This window comes from Pipistrellus hanaki, assembly GCF_964339955.1.
Source record: "Pipistrellus hanaki genome assembly, chromosome: 3".
In the NCBI taxonomy this organism is placed as follows: domain Eukaryota; kingdom Metazoa; phylum Chordata; class Mammalia; order Chiroptera; family Vespertilionidae; genus Pipistrellus; species Pipistrellus hanaki.
Genome location: NC_140505.1, coordinates 129,567,195 through 129,595,084, shown reverse-complemented (window position 1 = coordinate 129,595,084; position 27,890 = coordinate 129,567,195). Strand labels below are relative to the sequence as shown.

At 40.2% G+C, this 27,890-nt stretch overlaps 1 protein-coding gene across 2 annotated transcripts in view; it reads left to right on the top strand.

Annotated features, from left to right (window-relative positions):
- The first annotated feature begins 297 nt into the window (after positions 1-297).
- The window catches only part of RAB3IP (RAB3A interacting protein), a 50,212-nt gene continuing 22,619 nt past the window's right edge, over positions 298-27,890 (top strand). Inside the window, exons 1-3 of one of the 2 annotated variants that reach the window (XM_084878916.1) lie at positions 298-461; positions 15,201-15,476; positions 16,192-16,450. In XM_084878916.1, the coding sequence (XP_084735042.1) occupies positions 15,226-15,476; positions 16,192-16,450 (510 nt within the window). In that variant the 5' untranslated portion in view covers positions 298-461; positions 15,201-15,225. The remainder of the gene's footprint in view (positions 462-15,200; positions 15,477-16,191; positions 16,451-27,890) is intronic. The other variant, XM_084878917.1, reaches the window with a different exon arrangement.

The window sequence follows — 27,890 nt, the reverse complement described above, 5'->3', positions numbered from 1 at the left end:
GAGCCCATCACCTCGCGGTGACCCCGGGACCGCCCGCCCAGCCAAAGGAGACGCTGTCCAGGGCCGGCTCGCCCGGTTCCCAGGGAAACCGCCCGCTGAGGCACCTGGAGGGCCCCCCTAACCCTCGCCCCGGCACCTGCGCAGAGCCCCGCCTGGAGCCAGGGGCCCGGGTGCGCGTGGGTCCCTCTGGCCCCGCCCCCTCCCATAAGGCCCCGCCCCTAGCGCCAGCCCCCGCCCCCCGCCCCGCCCCCTCCGCCGCCCGGCCGCTCCCCGCTCCGGCCCCGCTCCGGCGCAGGCGCAGTCCGCACTCCCTCGGAGGTCCCCAGCGCAGTGCGCCCGCCGCGGCCGAGGGTAGCGGCGTCGCCGGCGGCCTCCTCACCCTCTCGCGGCTTCGGGGCGCGCTCCGTGGGGGCTCCGCGAGCGCTTCTGAGCCAGGGCAGCGGCCGCCGCGGGTTCCTCAGGTGAGTGCAGCCGCGCGCGAGAGAGGCCGGGGCGCCGAGCGCCGCCCCACGGGCGCCCGCACCCCGCCTCCCCGGCCGGCCCTGAGGGCGGCCGCGGCAGGTGCAGGTGCGGCGCCGCAGAGGGCGCGGTGCGCGGGGTCGGGCCGGCTGCCGGGACCCGGCGGGTGCGCCCTCTCGCCCGGGCTGGCGGGCTTCGGCTCTCCGAACAGTTCCTCGGGCGCTGGGCTCCGGCATCGGGGCACCCCCGGGGGCGCCGCGCCCCCCCCTCCCGCCCCTCCTCCCAGGTGCGGGCTCGTTACTCAGTAACTGCGCCGCCCGAGCGCCCGCCCGCGGCCGGGGACTCGGAGCCGGGTTACCTGTCGGCGGGGCGCGCGGCCGGGGCCGGGCCGGGGGCCTGGCGGGGGTTCCAGAGAGAGTTCCCCCCGATAAGTCCGGAGCTGCGCGGCAGCCGGGGCGGGGCGAAGCAGGGGGCATGCACCCGGGGGTCTTCCTGAGCCACCTGCCCGACCCCATCCCGAGGGTCCCGCTCGGGAGGTTTGGCGGGACCTGGCGGGCAGGAGCGGCCGCCGGCGTCGCGCCCGGAGGCAGCCGGACTTTTGTTTCGGGGAGTTGGGACGCGCTGCACCGACGTAATTGTGATTACACCGCTGCTTCCAGCGATGACAGCTCACCGGACCGCAGGGGGGGGGGGGGGGGGTGATGGGGAGAAGCGAGATGAATGGATTCTAGAAGTGATGTTGGGTGGGATCCTGCAGCACATGGAGAGTTGCCAGTTTGCTATGGGATTAAAAAAAAATAAATAAAAATCTGTATTGGCCAAAGGGTCAGGTCTTGTAAATGAAGACCGCTGACTTCGTATGGCTTCCTAAGAGGCGCTTGAGTTTGGAGGAAATGTAGCCTGCCCCCGGCGCTACCTGATTCAGGAAAGAGCCCTGTAATCTTCTGCCATAGAATACTTACATAATTGGGCAGGCTGCTAAGAGGATTAAAACAATACTGTTCTTTTGTAAAATCTGTTGAAAGACCCAGTTTTTTAGCCATTATCCTCATTCTTATTTTGTGGTTCATGCAGTTTTTTTTTGTGTATGTGTGTGTGTGTGTTTTTTAAGGTGACTGACACGTCAAGGAGAAAAGAGATCGAATAGATTGGAAGATCAGTCCTAGTGAATGTTTTATGTCGTTAAATAATCCACCGGTTTTATGGGGCCTTGTTCTGCTAACACTGGTTGTTTACTAGTAATCCTGTGCAGCATGGTTAGACAGACATTATGTCCCAGTGTTGGCTTAGTTGATCTAATCCTAATGCCCCTGTGGAATTTATAGCAATAAATTTAGCAATTACATACAATTTTACTACAATATTACATTTGTTATTGGTAGAAGAAAAGCCTTTTATTTTTTTCACTACAGCAAAATTACATATTAGTGCATACTTTTTTGAATCAAAATGGATACATTTGCTACAACTCTTCCTTATGTGTTTGGCAAACAACTCATTTGTGGTATTGATGGATATTTGATGTTTAGCTGTTTATAGGGTTTGTAGTTAGTGGGGTTTCTAATTAGATCCAATTGTACTTTTTGAATTAATGTAGCTATGCATACTCTTCCTTCAGTATTTTACCCTCTAACTTTTCCTAAACTTGTCTCTCCTCAACATAGATACTGCACAAATAATTTGAAAATTAAAGGTTCTTAGAAATCTAGGTCTCCTTCATTTTTTAATAGGGCAGACAAAAACTTGTAGGTTATAGTAGTTGAACATGTATTATTGTGGTTATTATATCTTCCTTTTTCCCATCCTGAGTAGGACTTGTTGAACCAATTACTAAGCTGATCAAATGAAAAATTAGTAAATTGTTTTTTTTCAAGTTTTAGCTCCATTACTGTGACTGTAAGTCATGTAAGCATGACTTATATGACTGTAAGTCATGTAAGCATGCTGAGCTTATTTTCTCTATTTATGAATGATACAGTATTAGGTTGAACCATATGAATTTGCCAGAAGTCATTTGTTTTTCATATGCTTCAATCTAATATGAACTTCATGGTAGTGGGATGTGCATTAAATGAGATACTCTCTGTAAGATGTGGGGTTAGGGGGGTGGGGGGAGAACAAAAATATAAGCTTGACAGTGTGCCAGGCCCTGTTCTTGTTGCTTTAGGTGCCTTGACTCCTTATTCTTGGGGCATTCCTGGAATATTGGTGGTACTGAGTTTTACAGATTAGGGAATTGAGGCTCAGAGAGGTGAACTAACTTGCCTGTGTTTACTTGTCGAAGGTCATATACTAGTATATAGCTGACTAATGGCAGAACCAGTATTAAAAACTGAGTGATTGCCCCAAATGGAACTTTGAAAAATGTTTTATTGTTGATAGTATTACAGATGTCTCCCATTTTCTCCCCTTTTACCCCCCCCCCCCGACCCCCACCCCTTACCCCTCCTGGACCCTCCTCATCCCCCCAGGTCTTCACCACCCTATTGCCCCTGTCCATGGGCTATGCATATAACTATGCAAGTTCTTTAGTTTATCTCTTCTTGTCTCCCCATCCCAACATCAGTGTAGGCCAGTCTGTTCCACGCCTCCATGCTTTGGGTCTTATTTTGTTGGTCAGTTCATTTTGTTTATTAGATTCCACAAATAAGTCAAAGTAGAACTCTTAACATGCTTGTTTTTTCCATTCCTGGTCTACACCTTCTGTAAAAGAATTTTGTAACTATGAAAGGTGAAAGGTGTTACTGTTTGTATTTCTGGTTGAAAAAAATATTCGGGCCCTGGCCATGTAGCTCAGTTGGTTAGAGTATCCTCCAGGTATGTCAAGGTTTTGGATTTGATCTCCCTCAGGGCACATATATAAGAAGCAACCAGTGAATGCATAAATAAGTGGAGTAAGAAATGGATGCTCTCTCTTTCTCTTCTCCCTCCTCCTTTCCATCCCCCCCCCCCCAACAAAACAAAACAAAACAAAACAAAAAACACACAAACCAATAAATATAGACTATATATCTAGGTTTTCCTGTGAGGGTGATACCAGTGCTACTACTACTATTGAGTCTAGGGCTTACCATGTATCAGGTTCTGGTCTAAGCACTATGCCAGTTTATAACTACAGTGACCCAGGAGTTGGGTAATCCCTACTTTTATCCCATTTTGTAGTTGAGAAGATTGAGGAACTCAGACATGTAGCTTGCTCAAGGTCACAAAGCTAGTTAAGTGACAAGACTAGATTAGAAGTCAGGCAATTTGTCTTTAATGGCCATGCTCTCAACCTCTCCACTCCACTACTTCCTTATGTTCAGGTTGTAATTATTTTTAATTTAGCTTTTATGAGATACTTAGTGTAATGAGTAATTCTTCATGTGTCACCAGAGATTTTTAAATCAAACACTCATTGAGCATCTGCTCTGCAAGTCACAATGGGGTTAAAGGAAAGTATTCTTAATAAGTCTGGAACATAGACCATATACCCATTTCCATATTTAAAAAAATATATATATATTTTATTGATTTTTTTACAGAGAGGAAGGGAGAGGGATAGAGAGTTAGAAATATCAATGAGAGAGAAATATCGGTCAGCTGCCTCCTGCACAACCCCTACTGGGTATGTGCCCGCAACCAAGGTACATGCCCCTTACCGGAATCGAACCTGGGACCCTTGAGTCCCCAGGCTGACGCTCTATCCACTAAGCCAAACCTGCCAGGGCCTATATCTTTTATAAGCCTCAAATTTAGAAGGCGCTCTTCACATTATACATTGTTGTGATAATTTTAATGAGTGCAAAATAAGACAAAGTGTTAGAATAGGTGGACAATGGGGAGAAAGAAAGGATGAGCAGTGGGGTAGAGATATCTGTGTGTTGAGGTAATGAGGGAAAGCTTGGAGGATATTCCGAGGGAGTACAGTTTATCAAACTAAGCTTTGTCCTCTGTAGTCCTGGTTAAGATGCAGTTAAAACAAAGGGTAGTAAACTGGTTACTAAATTAATTACTTACATGTACTTGATATCCTAAAAACAATGCCTCTATTTTAGTATATCAATCTGGATATTTACATTGTGTTTATAATGTTAATGAGTAGGAGACCTTTTCCTTTAGTGTATGCCTGCTTTGTGGGTAGGGTTTAAGTCATCTTACTCTATTTTATAGCTTTAGCATTGGGCCTGGAACCCAAACGCAGGTACTGTGCTTTGTTTGGTGATAGATGGTTAGTAGAAGAATGTTAGAGTGGATTGAAATTGATCTAGAAGTAGAAATGGAAATGAGGGCTCAGAGTGAGCATTGAGGAGACTGAGGAAAGGAAGACAGGGATACTTACAACAGGTAGCATTAGCTTGTCATCTTTATTTCCCCCATCTGCTTTCCTTTTCAGCTTGTAACCAAATGAGGTAGTTTAAGAAGCTTACTAGATTGTATATAGTCATTGTTAGAAAAAAATGAAAAAGTAATTTTGATTTATCTTAAGATATTAATCACACAAAATTAATGATAGCCATAAACTAAGATTATTTAGGTCAGAGGGAAAAGAATGAAAATTATTGAAATAGTTCAAATTTATGGGGGATTTGTTGCTTGTAATTAACAAAAGAGTTGTCAATGTAAACACAATGAAAGCTGATGAACTTCTAGACATAAGTATATGAATTGACAGTCTAGTATAAAGAAACTGAATTTAAGAATGTGAGTAACCTAGAAGCATAGAAGAGCAGACAGATGAGAGCTTAGAACCAGTTTAAATAAGTGGGTTGTAATTTGAAATATCTAGAGAAGAGGATACTATTAGATACTTATTTTAGGCACTTGGTTAACAAATCGGGATAAAATATGATGAACAACCAAAGTAGGTTTGAGAAAACAAGTAAATGTGCATTAATTAATTTCTTGGTAGGAAGAGAATTATGTTTGAACTCAGAAAAAGTAAGTGGCATGTTCAAGTTCATACAGCTAGTCAATGACAGAACCTGAACTGGAAGAAACATTTTCTGAAGCTAGTTTGATAACATGCTCTAATTCCCCCAAACTGAAAATTCAGTTTCTCCAATCTTGATACTCTAAAGCAGGGGTCTTCAAACTACGGCCCGCGGGCCACATGCGGCCCTCAGAGGAGTCTGATCCGGCCCGCCAGGTTTTTTGGGCAGTGAGCGCAGCCGAGGTGTTACAGTAGGAATTAGTAGTTCATATAGTCCGGCCCTCCAGCTCTCTGAGGGACCGTTATCTGGCCCCCGCTTTAAAAAGTTTGAGGACCCCTGCTCTAAAGCAAGCATGTCAAACTCACAGTCCAGCCCTAACTGGGGTCCCAGGTTCGATTTCAGTCAAGGGCATGTACCTTGATTGCAGGCACATCCCCAGTAGGGGGTGTGCAGAAGGCAGCTAATCGATGTTTCTAACTCTCTATAACTCCCTTCCTCTCTGTAAAAACTCAATGAAATATATATTAAAAAAAAAAAACCTCTGCCGAAACCAGTTTAGTTCAGTGGTAGAGCGTCGATCTGCGGACTGAAAGGTCCCAGATTCGATTCTGGTCAAGGGCATGTACATTGGTTGCGGGCACATTCCGGGTAGGGGGTGTGTAAGAGGCAGCTGGTCGATGTTTCTCTCTCATCGACGTTTCTAGCTCTCTATCCCTCTCTCTTCCTCTCTGTAAAAAAATCAATGAAATATATTTAAAAAAATTAAACAAAACAAAACAAAAAAAACCCTCAACAAACTCACAGCCCACAGGCCACTGCCTTGATTATTTGGCCTGCCTTTGAGTTTGACATGCTTGCTCTGAAGGTATTCTCTTAGCTGTCTTTTTATCTTCTTCTTCAGGAAAGGTAGCTTGTAATCACTGTCTCTGTTTCTCACTGCTTTGCTCTTCATCCGCTAAGGACTCTTGTTGTTTATTTTAACAGATACTTCAGTGCCTGTTGAATGTTTAGTTGATGTATATTCTTACATATACAAAATAAGGAGGCTTCCACTATTAAGAAAGAGAAACTTAACAAAACTATTTTTAAAATATTTCTGTTATAAGGATTTGTAATTAAGTACAATATTATAACCAGTAAGTACTGAGCATTTCCTGAAAACGCTTAATTTAAGAATTTACAATAACATATTTAAATATGTCAGATTGTATATATTTGTGGAATTAGTAAGTGGAAATTAATTTGTGGTCTATATTAATGAGTACGAAGATAGTGCAACTTCATTGACCATTTGACTAATTTTTTCCATGAGTTATTAATTAAATCCACACTTGTAAACGTAGAATGCTTCTTAAAATGTAAATGTGATTTTTTTTGTTTTGTTACAACCTAAAAGTTAATTTGGAAAATCAACTTTAAAATTACAATGAAAGTTAATGAGAAAATGATTTATGTACGTATTATATATACATATACTTTTTTGTTTTGTTTTTTTCCTCCTTTACTTATTTATGTAGTATTTGAATACATCTGAAAACTTTCTAATTATGGAGAATTTTAAATAAAATAAATAGACTCAGTAGTGTAATGAACCTTAAAGTTCCCATCATCTAGCCCCAATAACCATCAACAATGGTCAGTTCTGCCTCATCCACTTCTCCCCCTCCTGTATTATTTTAGCAAATTCCAGGAAGTATATAATTTAATCTGTAAATATTTCAGTATGTATTTCTAAAAGAGAAGGGCTATCTACAGTATTAGTATATACTTTTAAATATTCACATTAAGCCCTAGCTGATTTGGCTCAATGGATAGAGTGTCAGCCTGTGGACTGAAAGGTCCCAGGTTCAATTCCGGCCAAGGGCACATGCCTGGGTTGTGGGCTTGATACCCAGTAGGGGGCATGCAAGAGGCAGCCAATCAATGATTCTTTCTCATCATTGATGTTTCTATCTCTCCCTCTCCCTTTCTCTCTAAAATCAATAAAATATATAGTTTTAAAAATTCACATTAACTCCTTAGTGTCAAATTATCCACAGTTTTTTTTTAAATATACAAAATAAAGACCTCTTTAGTAAAGTCATTTCTGCCTACCTTTATTTATATATTAGTTTCCCCCCTAAATCCTAAGGTATGAAAAAGTATTGTAAATTCCAGCATAGCAGCAAAATAGAGGAGAAAATAATGATACCAAGGAAAATGTAGGGAAAAGAATAGAAAAAACATGGCAATAACAAATACTCATTTCATGAGCAGTGTTTTAGAGAAACTTTAGTTTTCTCTTTCTGAAAGTAAGGCAAGGGTTCAGAGATTAAGCAGTATTCTTCTGTTTGGCTTGTTCACTTCTTATGGTTGGTTGGGTGAGACCTGTCTTAAGAGATCCTCTGCCTTGATCTAACCTTTATCTAAGTCCCCCCTCCCACCCTAGTCAGTTTTACCTTTTAGGTGATTCTTAGATGTAATGGAGTCTGGTTTTGGAGTCAAACACACCAGGGTTTGAATCCTAGGTCTTATATATTGACTGAGCAGGTTGAAGTTAATAAATCTTTCTGAGCCTTGGTTTCTGGTCTGTAAAATAGAGATAAGAATCATTTCAAAGAAATGCTGTGAGGAGTAACTAGAATAATGTAGATGTATGCATGTCACACGTACAGAATGTAGTAATGTAATGTATATGTGTGTAATGCCATGTGTATGTGTGAGTAAATGAACCTATTGTCTGACTGCTTTTCATCCGTATATGTCTCCATTCTCTCCATTTGCAATGCATGACCTTGGTATTAGATCAGATCTTCATAATCTCTTGCCTAACCTGTTACACTGACTAACCTCTTAACCAATTGCCTCTAGTGTCTTTTCTCTAAAGTCCTCATTGCCTTTGGTGTCGTTTTTCTAGTGACATTACAGTACATAAGCACTTTCTGAAATGTGGATCTGGTCATCTCTTCAGGATAAATTATAAGAACATTTTCCATGTTAAAGTTTCTAATGGTCGGTCTGTCACAGTGTGCTTCTTCAGCCTGATTTTCTGTCTTTCTTCCTTTGTTAGTTTTATTAGTGCCAAACCCTCACTCCCTGACTGCCCTATCCTATTTCATTGCCTTGCTCATCTATTGGACTCTTCTTCAGCATTTAAAATCTAACTTATATTTTACTTCTTAAAACATTTTCTTCTCCCTCCACTCCTCCCACAGCCCTCAGAATTATCACAGAGGCTATGCACCACCTCTTTAGTCTATATTCATACCTATATTCTTAGAATTTATTATCAAGGATTCGCTTTGAGGAATTGAAGTTGGCAATGTTCTTCCCATTCCAACTAGAATAAATATAATTGATTAAATGTATTAAATACATTTATTTTATACTAATTTATACTAATAAAAGGGTAATATGCTAATTAGACCAGACATCTTCTGGACATCCTTCCAGAATAAGCCACAGTGGTGGGGGCCAAGGTAGAGGTGGTTAGGGGTGACCAGGCCGGCCAGGGAGGGCAGTTGGAGGTGACCAGGCCAGCAGGGGTGGGCAGTTAGAGGCGATCATGCTGGCAGGGGAGGGCAGTCAGGGGCAACCAGGCAGGCAAATAGGTGAGCGGTTAGAAGCTAGCAGTCTCAGATTATGAGAAGGATGTCTGACTGCCAGTTTAGGGATTGGGCCTAAACCGACAGTTGGACATCCCCTAAGGGGTCCCGGAATGAAGAGGGTGCAGGCTGGGCTGAGTGACCCCCCCCCCCGCATGCACTAATTTCGTGCACTGGGCTTCTAGTCTATATATTTTTTTATAGACTAGACCTTTACAACCTAAGTGACCTTTACAACCTAACAACTGAAATATCCAGTCGACCAGTTGCTATGACATTTATTGACCACGAGGGGGCAGATGCTCAATGCAGGAGCTTCCCCTTGGCCAGTGTGCTCCCTCGGCCAGCCAACCTCCCCTGGTCCCTCCCCTTGGCCAGCAAACCTCCTGCAGTTCCTCCCCCAGTCCAGTAGGCCTCGTCTGGCAGCCAGCAGGCCCCGCCAGCAGCTGGAAGCCCAAAAGCCCCTGCCAGCCTGACCCCGATCAGGACTGGATGTGATGGCCACGGGAGGCTCTGATCACCAGCCAGGCCTCGGGACCCCACTTGTGCACGACTTTTGTGTATCAGGCCTCTAGTCTATATATATATATATATATATATATATATATATATATATATATATATATGTGTGTGTGTGTGTGTGTGTGTGTGTGTGTGTGTGTGTGTGTGTGTGTATGTATAAAACCCTAATATGCAAATAGACCGAACTGTGGAACAACTGAACAACCAGTCACTAGGACATGCTGACCACCAGGGGGTGCACACGGAACATGGTGGGCATCAGCAGCAGATGGCAGAGAGTAGAACATGGTCAGCATCGGCTGTGGTGGGATAGTGGAGCAAATGAGCAGGGGCACCAGACCAAGGTGGGGTGCTGATCACTGTCATCAAGGCGAACCTCTCACCAGAATTACTGAAAATTTTTTGCTCCCTGGCGCCGTGGTCCCGCTAGGTACTCTCACTTGCTGCCAACACCCACACCTGCTGCTGGCACTGGCCCTGCTTGCACTTCCTGCTGGTGCCAGAGTCACCACTTGCACCCTCTGCTGGTGCCTGGTACTGGCCCCAATCTCTCAGCGCTGTTAGCAGGTATGAGCAGCAGCTGCCGGCCCTGATCACCCCTCAGGGCTTCTCCACCTCCCTCTGCTCCTGAGGGATGATCGGGGCAGCAGCTGCCACTTGCACCCACTGACAGCACCAGCCCCAATAGCTCCACACTGTCACACGAGGGAACTAGGTGGTGGGAGTGGGGGTGTTGGCAGAGAGGACCTGGGGCCGTAGCAGGAGGGGCTGGGCGTAGGTGTGGAGGATGGGCCAAGACCTGCCCCTATACCCACCAAAGCCTCGTGGTCCACAGTTTCTTTCAAGGGGCATGAATTTATGCACTAGGGCCCCTAGTATTAAATATATATATATATATTACACACACATATATATACATATACATATACATGTACATATATATGTGCTTAATATATAAATAAATACTTGAAATGTTGCTGAGGATTTTTAATGAGACAAATTAATTGATAAAATTTACTATAATACTTGAATTCATTATACATACTATTGAAGTAGCAGTCTAATTTAAAAAAATATATATTTTATTGACTTTTTTGCAGAGAGGAAGAGAGAGGGATAGAGTTGGAAACATCAATGAGAGAGAAACATCAATCAGCTGCTACCTGTACACCCCCTACTGGGGATGTGCCTGCAACCAAGGTACATGCCCTTGACCGGAATCGAACCTGGGACCTTTCGGTCTGCAGGCTGATGCTCTATTCACTGAGACAAACCAGTTTCGGCGCAGTCTAATTTTTAATGACAGAAGCTATTTCTCTCATAATTTATGCTAAATTAAGAAGACCCTTAATTAATTTAGGAAATAAAGCATCTGGATGTTTCTCCCTTCCCTTCATTCCCCAGTCTGTCAATAAATTGAGAGAGGAAAGTAATAGATAATAATACATGTTATAATTCTTAAACATTTTTCTTTTGATTTGCCTTGAAATATTTAATTTCTATTATTATATTACTAGAGGCCCTGTGCATGAGATTTGTGCACTGGTGTTGGGGGTGGTGGAACCTCAGCCTGGCCTGTGCCCTCTTACAGTCCGGGGATCCCTTGGCGGACATCCTTCTTGCAGTCCGGGGCTCTCACAGTCCAGGATCCCTTGCTCCTTACCACCTGCCTACAGCAGAGGCGGGAGAGGCTCCTGCCACCGCTGCTGTGCTTGCTAGTCGTGAGCCTGGCTTCTGGCTGAGTGGTGCTCCTCATTTGGGAGTGCTCTGACCACCTGGGGGCAGCTCCTGAGTTGAGTGTCTGCCCCCTGGTGGTCAGTGCACGTCATAGCAACTGGTCATTCCACCATTCAGTTGATTTGCATATTACACTTTTACTATATAGGACTAGAGGCCTGGTACAGAAAACTCGTGCATAGGGAGGGTCCCCTGAGCCCAGCCTGCATCCTCTCCAATCCGGGACCAAGGCAGGTGCCAGCGGGGGGTCCCCACCATCCCCCCACAGATCGGTCCTGATTGCCAGCTAAGGGACCCTACCTGTGCGCTGGTTTCATCTATAAATACTTAAGTGTGTCTCTCTAAAAGGTAAGGAGTTTTTATATAAACATAATACCATTATTATCCCTAAATTGATGATAATTTATAATATCGGTAATATCTAGTGCATAGGTGTCTGTGATTGCCTCATAATATTTGTGTTTATATTTGGTTTATTCAAATAATTCAGAAAAGTTTCACACATTGTATGTAGTTATTGCTGTTTCTTCAGACTTTTTTTTTAAATTTATAATTCCCTTTATATTTTTATCCCAGTATATGTATTGAAAAAATCAGATTGTTTGTCAAGTAGAGTTTCCCGAAGTCTAGATTTTTCTGTTTACATCCTTATGATGCTATTTAATATGTTCCTCTCTCCTCTATATTTCCTATGAATGATGAAGACTTAGACATGTGATTGTATTGGGGTCCCCCCCCCAAGGGGGGCAAGAAAGCTTCATGAGTGGTGGGGTTATTAATTTCTTGTTTTATCACATAATCTTCATAGTTTGACTTTCTCCCTTTTTGAGATAAAGGTGTTATTCAGGTATGTACTGTCATTCTGATCCATCAGTTATACTAGTAAAGCTCTCTTAGAATTTTAATAGCTCTTGGTAGTTATTGCCTAGACACATTATTTCATGAACTCATGCCTTTAAAAATGTTTTGTTTCACTTCTTTACAGATATTATCCTTTCTGATGCTCACATGACCCCATTTTTGGTTAGTGGGAGTCCATTAGGCACTACTTCAGTAGTGTTGTATAGATTTCTTGCTTCCTTGTTTCCTTGTAGGACAAGATGTTCCAGGGACCTTCTGTCCATTACTGCCCTGGGCCTGGAATCAGCCATTTCTCCAAGGAGCCCTTGTTTTTTTTTCTTTTTCTTTTCTTTTTCTTTCTTTTTTTTTTTTTAAATGGTTGGAAATGGTATTACTCTGAGCACAAGGGGTACTCATTGCTCCTGAGTTGATTACTATTGCTACACCTTTTCAGTGGATAAAGTTTGGAATTATTTATTTGTTTTAAATATATTTTTATTGATCTTTTACAGAGTGGAAGGTAGAGGGATAGAGAGTTAGAAACATTCATGAGAGAGAGACATCTATCAGCTGCCTCCTGCACACCCCCCACTGGAGATGTGCCCGCAAACAAGGCACATGCCCTTGACCGGAATCGAACCTGGGACCTTTTAGTCGGCAGGCCAATGCTCTATCCATTAAGCCAAACCGGTTTCAGCTGGAATTATTTTTTTAATAGAATTTCTTTTCTGATATTTCTGATTAAAATTTAGGACTTCAGAGTTTTAATGTCTTTGGTTTTATGTTTGTCTCTCTTATATGCTAAAAATCTTAGTTCTGAATGACATTAACATAATAAGTTATTTGCTTAATCTTAGATGTAATAGTTTCAGAATAGCAATATCAGCATTACTACTAATAGGATTACTGAAAATAGTTCATGAGCTTTTTCATTTTCTTTGTTTATAAAATATGTTCCACTAGGGATATACAATTTTATTACTGTTTTAAGTCATTTGCTATAGCTTTTTTTTTTTTCTATGTGGTTAAGCAACCATATCAATACACAGTTAGGTTCATTTGCTTTATTTTTAGAAATTCTTTTTTAAAATTTAATTTTGTTTTATTATTTACATAGTTCCAAGCTAAAATTTAAATCTGCAAGACAAGGTTAGTTTGAAAAAGTCCAGCGTCTAGCTTTCTTGTCTGTCCCCTTCCCCTCCCTCCCTCTCCTCCTCTCTCTCTCTCTCTCTCTCTCTCTCTCTCTCTCTCTCTCTCTCTCTCTCTCTGTCTCTCTGTCTCGTTAATCCTCGCCGAGGATATTTTTCCCATTGATTTTAAAAAATTTCTTTATTGATTAAGGTATCACATATTTGTCCTCAACCCCCCATTCCACCCCCCCACCCCCAACTCATGCCTCCACTCCCCTATTTCCTTGACCACTGGTTAGGCTCAGATAGTGGAAGGGAGAGAGGGAGAGAGAGACACTTCTATTGGTTGCCTCCCGTACCCTGGGAGCTGCACAGGTCAAACTTGCAACCCAGGTATGTGCTCTTGATTAGGAAATCGAACCCTTGCCTTTTCGGTGTATGGGCCAATGCCCTGTTCACTGAGATACACCAGCCAGGGCTGAACACTTTTTATTAAGAGTATGAGAGAGTCAAAATTTTCAGCTTAATGAATTGATTTTTTGTAATAGTTAATGAAGAAATTTAGAGCTATATATCTTGAATTTAAACTATGATTCAGTGTTTCACCCCAGAATGAAAACATTGTGGGTAGAGGCACCGCTCAGAAGTGCTGTCCTGTATTATATGCATTAACTATTGTAGGAAGGTTCAAACTACGGCCCGCGGGCCACATGCGGCCCGCAGAGGAGTCTGATCCGGCCCGCCAGGTTTTTTGGGCAGTGAGCGCAGCCGAGGTGTTACGGTAGGAATTAGTAGTTCATATAGTCCGGCCCTCCAGCTCTCTGAGGGACCGTGATCTGGCCCCCACTTTAAAAAGTTTGAGGACCCCTGAGATAGAAGAAGACCTTGATTTGTCAGCTAATAAGTTTTGGACTTTATTCTGTAGACAGTGGGAAATCAGTGAAAGATTTATAAGACTTATTTTAGATCCTTCAGGTAGGAAATTTTAAGTGGTATACTTTTTAGCTTTTATGTGAATTCTGTGATGTAATCGAGTACTCATGGGAAATATTTTTTGCTTATGGAGAAACTGAAGCATACATGTTATTGTTAGTGGCTGACTATGATGACAAATGTTTATTGAGGCCATACTGTGTGCCAGCACAGTACGGTAAGTATTTTATGTGGCTTGTCTCCCTTAATCCTCACAGCAACCTGGAGAAGGGAGGAAATATTGTTATCCCCATTTTCATCCAATCAGAAGAGAAATTTAAGGCTTAGAGAAATGTCATACATTATCCTGGATGAGATCCTAGGACAACAAAGGACATTATTGAGATAGTCAGTGAAATTTGATTGGGGCCTATTGATTAGATGGTAATATTGATCAACATTAACTTTCTGATTTTGATGATGGATTTGTGGTTAAAGAGGAGATTGTCCTTGTACTTAGGATATATACAGTGTGATATGAAGGGATAATGGGCATCATGCTGAAACCTATTCTTAAATGGTTCCGAAATGTTAGCAGTTTCATAATCTTTGGGAAAGGCATATAATAATAGCTCTGCAGCTCTTATTAAATTGGAAATGATTTCAAAATAAATAAAAAAACAAGAGAAAACACTGACTCATTCAAAGTCATATAGCTAGTATGAAGCAGAACAGAACAGATAGTTGAATTTAGGTCTGTCTCATCCTATATATATGCATTTCACTGCCTCTTCTGTTTATTTTAACTAGTGTCACATGATAGCAAAGTTAAAAATATCAGGCAAAATTTTACTTATTTCTCGTTGTTACTTGTGACTCGCTTTAACACTATTAGCTATCCATTTCAAGTACATTGTTTGCCTTTTGTAGTATTTGTACTCCCAGGTCACTTAATTAAATGATTGTAATTATTTTTCTTTGCTACTTCTCTATTGTAAGTTTATACTTCACATGGACCATTAAATACTTATAGTTATACATTGTTATTTAATTTTAAATGACACTATCGCAGAATAATTACCTCCTTTTTGTTTTAACAATAGGTTATCTTATGATGAGGCTTTTACTATGGCTAATGACCCCTTGGAAGGCTTCCATGAAGTAAACCTTGCTTCACCTACTTCTCCGGACCTTCTGGGCGTGTATGAAGCAGGAGCTCTAGAACAGACTACCTCACCAGGTGTCATCTACCGGCCTCTCCCGTCATCTTTATGCTCTGCCCCTATCCAGGCTAATGCCTTAGATGTCTCCGACCTTCCTACACAGCCTGTATATTCGTCCCCCAGACGTTTAAATTGTACGGAAATATCTGGTATCAGGTAGGAGATCATCAAGATGCTTATTTTGGATTATTGTATTAAACAAATGGACAGTTTGCTTGGTTGCCTTATTTTAAGTTTTAATGTTTTCAAAAATTTGAATCATATAAGCTTGTCTTGAAGAGCAATACCTGTTAATACTCGACTGCAGGGGTCAGCAAACTATGGAAAGAGCCAGTTAGTCAATATTTTAGGCTTTGTGGGCTATCCATTTTCTATTGTAACTATTCAACTCTGCTGTTAAAGTACAAAAGTGGCCATAGGCGGTATGTAAACGAATAAGCTCCAGTAAGACTTTATATTTGGGCATCAAGTTTTGAATTTCATACAGTATTCTTGTGCCACAAAATATTTTGCCTTTCTCAACCATTTGAAAATATAAAAATAATTTTTGGCTTGTGTGCCTTATGAAAACAGGCAGCAGGCTGGATTTATCCTGTTTTGTTTGCCAGCCCTTGTTCAGAGTAGCAGTATCCAATAGAACTTTCTGTGATGAAGAAAATGTTCTACTTCTGTGCTAATATGATAGCCATTAGCCACATGTAGGTATTAGGATTTAGAATATGCTAGCTTTGACCAAGGACATGCTATTAATTAATATAGTGGCTACCAAATTGGATAGACCAGTGTGTTTATGACCTGAGCATTTCTAGACCTGTGTTTCTGCCAGATATATTTAAGCACATGCTGATGTGTCCTGCACTCTCCTTTACAGCATCCATGTTACAGACCCAGCACCTTGTTCTACCTCTGGAGTGACAGCGGGGTTCACTACATTACCTACAAGAAAGGACAACTGTAGTGCAGAGAGGGAGTTTTTGCAGGGTGCTACTATAACAGAAGCTTGTGATAGCAGTGATGATATATTCGGGTTGAGTACTGATAGTCTGTCCCGTTTACGAAGCCCATCTGTTTTGGAAGTCAGAGAAAAGGGCTATGAAAGATTGAAAGAAGAACTTGCAAAAGCTCAGAGGGTAAGCAAAAAAGATATTCTTCCATACATTATATTCAAAATTACCATTTTTCCATGGAGGGGTAACTCAAATGAAATGATGATGGTTCTACAGTTATCCTTCACATGTGCACAGCCTACGCTCCTGTTGGGCAGCATTTAGGAATCTGTGAAATTGATGGTGTAGTAAAGCAATTCATCTGAGAGTTCTCACTGGAAAAATGAGATTCTGAAACTTCCTGTTCTCTGCCTCCCTGCTCCCTGTCTTGCATTATCTGGAATGCAGATTTGGTGGGTTATGTTCCATGGGTGAGGTTGTCGCTTCTTAAATGTGCCTGACTTTATGGTCATTTACTTGAAGTCATTCAGTCCAAGTCATTTTGTTTTGAGGAATTGTTTTAGGAATATTACCTTCATCTTTTAACTGGGTTTGAATATTTTTCTGTCTTACCTTGAACATTTTATTTTCTTGGTAATTCTGTTTTCCATTTGGTTGTCTTTAAAATTTCTGCTATTTATTTTCAAACTTGTAGCCATATCATATTCTTTTTCTGAAACTAATTAAATTTCAGAGGGAAATTTATAGCACTAAAAATTTATAATTAGAAAAAATAAAAAATAAAAAATCTTCAATCAACAATTTTTGCTCTCACTTTAAGAATGTAAAAAATAAGCTATTTTTTACATTCTTAAAGTGAGAGCAAAACAGAAGAAACAGAAGAAAGGAAATAATAAAAAGCAAAAATCAGAGTAAAAAGCAAAAATAAGAGTAAACAGAAGAAAGGAAATAATTAAAAAGCAAAAATCAATGAAATTGACAATAGAAAAACTAGAGATAAATGAATGAAACAAAGTGCTTTAAAAAAATCAATAAAATAGATAAACTTTTAGCATGATTGATTAAAATGAAGATAGAAGAAAGATTATATTCAATTGCAGGAATAAAATAGGATATTACAACAGATCCTGCAGACATCAAAAGTACAGTAAAGGAATAATATGCACAATTCTATATAAATTTGATAACTTAGGTGAAATGGACCATTTTACATTTAGATAATTGAGAAGATAGAACAAACATTTTTATAGGCATAATTTCCAGCATATTACCACATTTCAAAAACAAATATTTCCATCCTTTTCCTATTAGACTTGTCTATTAAGAGCATGATACTGATTTTGTTGTTGTTGTAAATCCTCACTCAGGACATTTTTCCATTGACTTTTAGAGAGAGTGGAAAGAAGGGAGGGAGGAGAGAGAGAAACTTCCATGTGAGAGGAAGTTTGGTTGCCTGCTGCATGTGCCTCGACCCACACATGCCCCAACTGGGGTGGGGATCGAACCTGTAACCCAGACCCTTGACTGGGAATTGAACTCAGTGCCTTGCAGTGTATGGGCTTATGCTCTAACCACGAAGCAACACCAGCCAGAGAGATTTGTGTATCCCCAGCTCCTGGCATAATATGGTGCAATGCCTGGGATATAAGTTTCTTTATAAATTCTTTAATGAATGGCTATGGTTAAATAGCAATACAGATATGTTACAACATTTTGGTTACATATATTTTATCAGAAAGAAAAATCAATAGCCTTTTAAGTCTCTCTCCAAAGAAAAGGGGTATGTTGAGGTGTGATTGTACTTGGCTTTTGCCATCTGAGTCTGTTGTCTTAATACACGGTTTTAAGTGAAATTACAGTTTATGCAAAGGTAAACTGTTGAGCATATATATTCATGCTTGAGAATACATTGTGGTTGCTAATTCATCAGAACAGATTGCTAATTTTTTAGCTCAAGTTGTAATTCCTTTTGAAATCTTTAATTTGCTGTATTTAGAAGTACTATTGAGGTAATTCAAATAATAATGACATGTGAATACATACAAATGGTGAATTTTATTATGAAGGGTACAAGATAGTACTAATAATTACTTTATTGAATTATGGCAATCTGTGAATCAAAATGAAGTCTCTTTATTCTGATTGTTCTTTTAAGAGAGGCCCAATAGTTACCATTTTTTCATCCTTTTTACTTCTGATCTATTTTTGTCTTCATATTTATTTAAAATGTTGTGTGTTTTTTTTTGCCTTCTTATTCTTTCTGATAATCTCAGCCTTTTAGTTGGTGTGTTTAGACCACTTCCATTTAATGTGATATTGATATGGTATGATTTAAATCTATCATCTTACTATTTGTTTACTTTTTATCATATCTATTCATTCTTCCGTCCCCTCCTCCCCCCATTTTTTCTTCTCTTATGTTTTCTTTTGGATTAATTCCATGTTCATTATGATTTCATCTTGTCTCCTTTGGCTTATTAACTTTAGATGTTGTGCTAATTTAGTGGTTGTTTAAGGTTTATTGTATATATTTTTAACTGCAGTCTACCTTCTAATAATTTTATACTACATCTATATACATATATATAAAAGCCAAGCGACTGGGATGACTGGTCATTATGACGTGCACTGCAGCTGGCCAACCTCCCTCGGCCCCTCCCCCTGGCTGGCCCTGGCCCTGATCGGGGGTACGCCGCCAGCTGGCCAACCTCTCACAGCCCCTCCCCCTGGCCGTCCCCATCCAGCCCCATTCCCCCACCTTATCGGGACAGGCCAGCTGGGACCCACTGTGCACTGGGCCTCTTAGTATAATATAAAGTCCCTACAAAAGTGTACTTCTGTTTTTCCCCTCCCAGCCTTTGTGCTATGATTGTCATACTTTTACTGTTTAAACTCCACAGATGCATTGTTGTTACTTTTGCATAAACAGTTGATTATTTTTAAGGGGATTTAAATAAGTAAGAACCTTTTATATTTACTCATGTAGGTACGATTTTCAGTATTCTTCATTTCTTCATGTAGCCAGATTTTCATCTTATATCATTGTCTTCCTACTTGAAGGAAATCCTTAACAATTTTGTTACGTATGTTTGCTGGTGATAATTATTTTTAGCTATTGTATATCTGAATAGGACTTTTTTCACCTTTGTTTTTCAAAGATATTTTTACTCAGTAAAGAATTTTAGATTGATGGTCTTTTCTTTTAGTACTTTAAAGATACTGCTCTAATATATTGTACTTGTATTTTTTCTCACAGAAGTCAGTTGTTATCCTTATCTTTGTTCCACTGCATAAAATATGAGACTCTTCTTTATATTGCTACTAGCGGTATGGTGCACGAAATTCATGCATTGGTAGGGTCCATAGGCCTGACTGGCAATCAGGGCTGATTGGGGTCTTCTGGCTGCTGGCCAGGGCCTTTCTTCATTCTGCACCGCCCCCTAGTAGTCAGCACATGTCATAGCAAGCAATTGAACTCCCTTGGGGACACTTTTCATGTTAGTTTATATATATATATATATATATATATATATATATATATATATATATATATATATAGACTAGAAGCCCAGCGTGTGAAATTGCGTGGCCTCACCCACTCACGTGTGTCTTGCCACCCTGCCCACCCCTGCTGGTCTTTGGTCGTTATGGTGTTAGGACCACAGGCCTTTTATAATATAGACTAGAGGCCCGGTGCCCAGAATTCTGACCACCAGGGGGCAGCTCCTATGTTGAGTGTCTGCCCCCTAGTGGTTAGTGGGCATCATAGCCACCGGTCGTTTTGTCATTCGGTTAATTTGCATATTAGCCTTTTATTATATAGGATAAGCAATTTGAGTATGTTATATTGGTATAGTTTTTTTTAGGTTTCTTGTGCTTGGGACTTGTTGAACTTCTTGAACCCATAGGTTAAATTTGATAGAATTTGGGATTTTGGCCATTATTTTCTCAAAATCTCTCCTCTTCTCAGGACTTCTTTTCCACGAACATTGGATTGTTTAATCCTACCAGACCGCTGTACCGACTTTTCGGTAATTTCCGAATCTGCTGCTATACCTAATTTTTGGTTCTTTGTCTAGTATGTGAAAAAAATGCATCACAAACTAAAAATAACCAACCAATCGTGGTCAAACCTCATGGTTAGCCATTGCAAATGTCTGCCCCTATGTGTTTGAATTGACTTTGTGTGGTTTGACGTGAAAAAATTCTGAAAATTCACAATGAAACGAGTGACTGAAGAACTAAGCATTTCAACAGGAAAGCGAAGTAGGTATAGGCTTATCACAGTCCAACAGGTGATCGACATTTTGGTTGATTCAGAGGAGTCAGAATTTCATTAACAATACATTTCCAGTTCAAGTGACACAGACAGAGCTTGAGTGGTGAGGAGAATCTTGAACCTTACAGATCTAGAGCTAGATAGATAGTAAGAGAAGGGGGGCGTGTCCCTCAAACACCTGATGGGGGAGATCTAGGTGGTGATGAAGGTTGGATAAGGAATTTTGTATCACCAAATACCGGTACAGATCTGAATTTCAATGAGGATGGAAAAGGCCCAGTGAACATTCCTGGATCTATCACAGAGGAGAGTGAACCGATTGACTTTTTATCCTTGTTTTTGGATGATACTTTCTGGTAAAATTTGACAGAGAAAACCAACCTCCGGGCCTACCAATTGCATATAGCAAAGCCCAGCTCATACAATGCCAAAAATTTCAAGGATGCCACAGTGAAAGAAATGAAGGCTTTTCTTGGACTGAGGATCTATATGGAATACTTATGTATAAAGCCCAGCTATGGGGATTATTGGACAAATGAGGGCTCTGACTTTGTTGGATTTACTCCCGAAGTTTGAAATGTTATGACTCGAGACAGATTCTTGGTCCTTTGGAATTTTTTACACATAATTGATGAGGAAGACACAGATATCAATAAGACAGATAGAATATATAAAGTTAGGCCTTTCTTAGAAAGTTTGCTCCCCAAGTTTCTTCACTTCTATCTGCCAAAGCAACATTTGAGCTTAGATAAGGGGATGATCCCTTCAAAAAATACTGCTTGGCCATCAAGCATTATATCAAGGATAAGCCCACAAAGTGGGGCACCAAGTCTTTCCTTCTCTGTGAAGGTGAGACTGGCTACATTTTGAATGCAGAAATCTACACTGGTGCTGCACCAATGCCTATAAAAGACTTGGGCGCAGTAGGAAATACAGTCGTTTGTCTCCTGACCTCATGTGCAATGGAAAATAAATCTCATGTGCTTGTCATGGCCCGGTTCTACATCTCTGTAACCCTTGCTAAATATGCACTGTCAGAATTACACACAGGAATTGTGGGAACCCTGCAGCAAAACAGGAAGCAGTTTCCTAAGTCGCTGAAAAGTGTAAAAAAACTTGCTATATATGGGGTGACAGTCGCTATCTATGTCAAGGAAGTGTAACATATTTAATTTGGCAGGATAGAAAGCCCATCACATTTACTTGGAACTATCACAATCCAGCCCAAAATGTAGTAATAAACTGAAGAAATAAAGATGGTAGTGTGCAAGAAATACAGATGCCACAGCTGTATTTATATCTACTCTACAGCTGGTGAAGGATTATAATAAATATATGGGTGACAAAAACAACCAGATGATCCGCCTTCACCAGTCTCGTCGTCATTACCGCTGGCCCCAGCAGCTTTTCATAAATGTTTTATGTGGGCCAGTTATAATTCTTATATCTTGTATGCTTCCAAGCAGCAAGCTGCTTAAAGCCAGATTATTTCACCAGATATATTCAGAAATTGTGCCTGCAACTTATTGGTGGATACAGGACATCAGCCCACTGCCACCCACAAAAAGAACCCTGCCCTCAACGGATGATCCAAGCAATCATTTTCCAGAGATCCCCCTGGGACATTGTCTAATCATATCTGTGTTGTGTGCATGGAAAAGCACTCCAGGTACAACAAGCAAAATCCTGGAGTGTCCTACAAAGATAATCCATGCAAGAAGGTGAAGAGCAACATCTGGTGCTCACTTTGCAAGAAGTACCTCAGTGTGAAACAAGGCTCATCCTGCTGTGTGGATTGGCACACATAGATGGAATACCGGTGCTAGATGAAAGGTAGACCTATTTTCTACAATGTTTCCAAGTTCCGTCTTATTCTAAACACTTGTTTGCATGTGACTAACATTTTTCTATATCATGTTGACTTTTTCTCTTTAATGCTCAGGGGCCCAGGTATAGGGGACAGTTAGGTTCAGGGCCTCAGGTCTGGTAGGGTTAAAGTTGTCCCATTCCTAATCGGTACTCTACTCATTAAAAAAAAAAACTTTCCCCTCTATTTCATTGTGAATAGTTCCTATTGCTATGTTTTCAATGTAACTATTTTCTTCTGCAATATCTACTAATCCTATAGGATGTATCTATTTATTTTTTTAAAATCTCAGACATTGTAATTTTATTTCTGAAAGTGTAATTTGGGTCTTTTAAATATTTTATTTGCTCTATTTAACATGTTCAGTCTTTCCTCTAGCTCCTTGAACATATAAAATTCAGTTTAACAACTATTTTAATCTTTGAATAATCTTCAGAATTGCTGTTTTGTTGCCTGATGTCCATTGCCTTAAAAATAATTGTTTTGTATACATTTTGTAGTATTTTTGTTATGTCAGGCAAGGTGATAAATGTGATCCCTGTGTCTCTACCTTGATTGAGAATGAAAGTTCTGTTTCTTTTACTCCAACATAGAAACGTATACTTATACACGTTCTCCATTAATTTTGAGTTCATGAGGATAAGGATTACATTTGATTTTGCTCATAATTATATCTTGAGTACATACTGTGTTTTCAATACATTTTGTTTATTAAATGATTGTGTGTGTGTGTGTGTGTGTGTGTATTCAGTTACACTGTTGTATGAATAGGCAAATATGCATAAAACATTAGTTAGGAACATGCTAGCTGCTTGTAAGTGACTTAATCTAATAGAAGTTTATTTTTATCTTTTTAACACTCCAAAGCAGATGATCCTTGTTAATAGGTAGTTTTTTGTGAATGAATTAATTTACAGATGTGTGTTTCTTCTGTCTTGGATCTTTGTAATCTTTTGGAGTTTTATTTTTATTTGTACCTATTGGGATGAAGGGAAAAGCAAGCTTGAGAAGGCACACCTGCTTCTAAAAGCCTTGAGTTAGAAGTGACAAATGCTGTTACTCACATTCCTTTGGGGCGAACAGTTTTATGTTTACATGTGTGGTGGTGGTGGGGGGGTGTCAGGAAATGTAGTCTCTGGCTAGGAACCCCTTCCCAGCAAAGAGTCCATACTGTATATAGAGGGAACACCCATGTGATCACTGACTTGAAGTACGGGGATGCCAGAGGCGATGATGTAGTCCCTCACCTGTTTGGCCTTCCACAGATCATTGCTGAAGAACAGTTTTTGTTGGAATTCTGAAGCAGAAGTTGGCTTTAGTGTATCTTTATTAAAATGTAGCTTTCTCAGATTCTGCTGAAAGAAAATTATTGTAGGGAGGCCTTCACTAAACTCTCCTGTTGATTCTTATATTTCCTAAAGTATGAGACCTACTGGTGTTTTCTTCCCAACTAGAAACACCTTAAGGACAACGTAAAAAATAATAATAATTTAAAAAATTATATATATATATATATATATATATATATATATATACCCTCTATAGGACTCGTATGCCATGAGTACTCTGATTACACAAGTAATAATTCTTTATAAAGAACACAGTAAATGTTTATAAACATCCTCAGCTACAGTTAGAAGGGCCATTCTGAGCATAGATTTGGTACAGGTGTGTGGTTTGTTTGTTTTTTAATCTTTACATCAGGATATTTTTTCATAATACAGAAAGAAATACACAAAAGAAAAGAATGACATATAATAACAATCTGTGTCTTCGTCAGTTTAAAAGAATTCTTCCTGTAGTATAAAATGAAAATTCTAAGCAAAAAAGCATTGTATCAGAGTTTAATTGACAGTATTTTTATTTCATTTCATTATTATTATTATTTTAATTCTCAGCATTGTTTTTCAGAGAAAGATGGAGGGAGGAACCGGGAGAAAGAGAAATGAGAGATAGACTGAGATGGGATTGGGGAGGGAGAGGAAGAGGGAGTGACAGATGTGAGAGAGCCACATCTACTGGCTGTCTCCTGCATGACTAGGGCAGGGAGCAACCCTGCAACCCAGGCAAACTCCTTTTTCTAATGTGTACCTACTACTACTATAGCTCTTACCAAATTGCTTTGCAAATCTGTTTAAAGATTGGCTATCCCCAGTAGGCTATAACTTTGTGAAAACCATGGACTGGGTCTCACTTCTTTTCTGTGTCTCCAGCACCTAAATAAATGCCTGATGCTGACAGAAAAATTAGCATCCAATTAACAAAAAATTCATGTTTGTTGTTAAAGGAATGAATTTTGAAAACGGTATTACAATAATGAAAAATACAAATTAAATTCTAAAAAAGATATTGACATGCAATACAAATTTGACTTCATTAGGTAGATTAAGTTGGATCCAAACCATAGAAAGAAGGTAGGCAGACATTTATAGGGAAAGGGTTAGCCCAGCTGGATGGGATCAGTTTGGGGAATGAAACAAGAATGAATCAACAAACAGGTGCTGGCGAGGATGTGGAGAAACTGGAACCCTAGTACATTGCTGGTGGGAATGCAGATTGGTGCAGCCACTATAGAGAATAGTATGAAATTTACTCAAAAAAAAATAAAAATGGAACTGCTGTTTGACCCAGTGATTCCACTTCTGAGAATTCATCCAAAAATGTTCAAAGCAGTGCCATTTACTATAGCTAAGAACTGGAAACAGCTCAGGTGCTCATCAGTAGATGAGTAGATAAAAAAGATGTGGTACATTTACACAGTGGAATACTATGCAGCTGTAAAAAAGAATTGCTTACCCTCTGAGACAGCATGGATGGACCTGGAGAATACGCTAAGTGAAATAAATCAGTCAGAGAAAGACAAATATCACATGATCTGACTTATATATAGAGTCTAATGAACATAAACTGATGAACAAAAATAGCTCCAGAGGCATGGATCATGAAACAGACTGAGAGAGCTCAGAGGGAAAGGGTATGGTGAGATATGAAGAGATTAACTAAAGAACTTATATGTATACTAGAGGCCCAGTACACAAAATTTATGCATGGGGGTGGGGGAGGGTCTCCTCAGCCCAGCATGCACCCTCTTCAATCCGGGACATCCCTCTTACAATCCTGGACCACTGCCTCCTAACCGCTCACCTCCCTGCCTGCCTGACTGCCTGTAACTGCCCTCCGCCAGCCTGATCACCCCAACTACTACCTCTGCCTGTCGACCTGATCACCCCCAACCGTCTTGCCCTGCGCAGCCTGCTGTTTGGTCGTTGGATCACCCCTCACTGCTCCCCCTGCCAGCCTGGTTGCCCCTTGCAGACTGCTGCTCAGTCATTTGGTTGCCCCTCACTAACCCCCCTGCCAGCCTGGTTGCCCCACGCAGCCAGTTTGGTTGCGATGGTCACTTAGGCTTTTACATAGATATGAATAGCCTATGGACACACACATTACTGTGGTGAAGGCCTGGGATGGGGCAGGGGCTGGGGATGGATGAGAGTGCAGGGGGAGCAAATGGGGTACATCTGTGATGCTGTCAACAACAATAATAAGGTATGAATCAGACCAATTTAGTTCTAGCTTTACTGTGTGGACCAAGGGAAATAACTCTGAGAAGGGAAATTGAGCACATGTAAAGGGTCTTTATTATTAGTGTGAGATTTATCCACTTTAGTAGACTAGGAAATGATTCAACAGTTTTGCTTTCATGGATGACATATGTATTGCTCTAATAGATTGAAAGCTTCTCAAGCGGTAGTATCTTACTTGGTTTTGTATTCTGAAGGAGTACCATAGTACCTACCTAGTAGGAAATGTTGAGTGAATTGACTTAGTTTTCATATATACTTACAAAATAATAAAATTTTAAATTTTAAAAGAACCTAATATTAAATTTATGCATTAACAGATTTATAAATTAATTCAGGGAAAATTGGCACTGTTAGGATATTTTTCTGTTCAAGAATGTAGTATATCCTTTCTGTTGTTTAAGTCTATTTCTATATTTAGTAGTATTTATTTATTTGGGAGTATTTTAAAGTTTTTGTTTTGCATTGTAGTCTTTAGTATTATGAAATTTTCTTTATCTCTAATGATTTTGACCTGTATTCTGCTTAGTCTGTTAGCAAGATTGATAGCCCTCTTTTTTGTTTTTATTTTGTATTATATTCTTACTATGATATATATACTTTTTATATCCTTATATTTTTGTCTGAATCACTTTGTTTTACCTATATTTCTTGTATAGAGAATAGAGAGATTTTTTCTTTTTTAGCAAATCCTATATAATAAAAGGGTAATATGCAAATTGACCAAGAGGCAGAATGACCAGTTGCTATGATGCACACTGACCACCAGGGAACAGATGCTCAACGCAGTGTGCTCCCATAAGGGGCACGCCACTCAGCCACAAGCCAGGCTGATGGCTGGTGAGCACAGTGGTAGTAGCGGGAGCCTCTCCTGCCTCTGTGGCAGTGCTATAAGATGTCCCACTGCAGGAAGCAGGCCTAAGCTGTCAGTCGGACATCCCCCGAGGGCTCCTGGACTGCTAAAGGGTGCAGGCCAGGCTGAGTGACACTCCCTTATCCCCTAGTGCATGAATGTTGTGCACCGAGCCTCTAGTCTGAATATAATTTTATTTGAATTATGCCCATTTGCATTGGTAAACGTGCTACATTTGGGCATGTTTCTGTTACATGGCTTTCAAATGTCTTTTCACTATGTGCTCCATTTTTTTTGTGTGTGTGTGTGACCTCCTCCTTCTCTTTTTCTTTTTGGTATTTTAGAAGTTTTGATTTCTATTGTGGTTGTTACCTTTAATTGAAGATATAAATATCTCCTAGCCCTTCCTTAGCTATTGCCTTCGTTCCCTACTTTGAAAAATACTAAAATTATCTACTTACTGTTTCTTTTTCCTGTATAATTAAATTGTAGTTAAAATAATGTTAATCTCTATGGTGTTAAATATGTTTAGGTTTATACTAATTGATTTGTGAGCCTCAAAGTGATTTGTATTTTTTTACTCACAGTTAATATTTAAGATGTTTTGAATTTAGTTTAATCTTTCTCCTATTTTTTGTTTGTGTATATTACTTGACATTCCTGAAGTTTATAAAATTTATATAACTGTTTTATCAGCTTTAGCCCCAGTTTAATTTATTTATTGTTAATCCTCACTTGAGGATATTTTTTCCATTGATTTTTAGAGAGTGTGGAAGGGAGCGAGGGAGTGGGAGAGAGAGGGAGAGGAAAATCGATGAGAGAGAGATTGAGAGAGAGAGAGAGGGATTTGTTGCCTCTTGCACCCCTCCCCCCATGTACATACCCTTAACCAGGAATCGAACCTGCAACCCTTCAGTGCATAGGCCAGTGCTCTCACCACTGGCTAGAGCTATCCCCATTAAAAAAAACAACAAAAACAAAAACACTATTTTTTAGAGCAGTTTTAGGTTTATAGAAAAATTGAGAAGGAATTACAGAGTTCC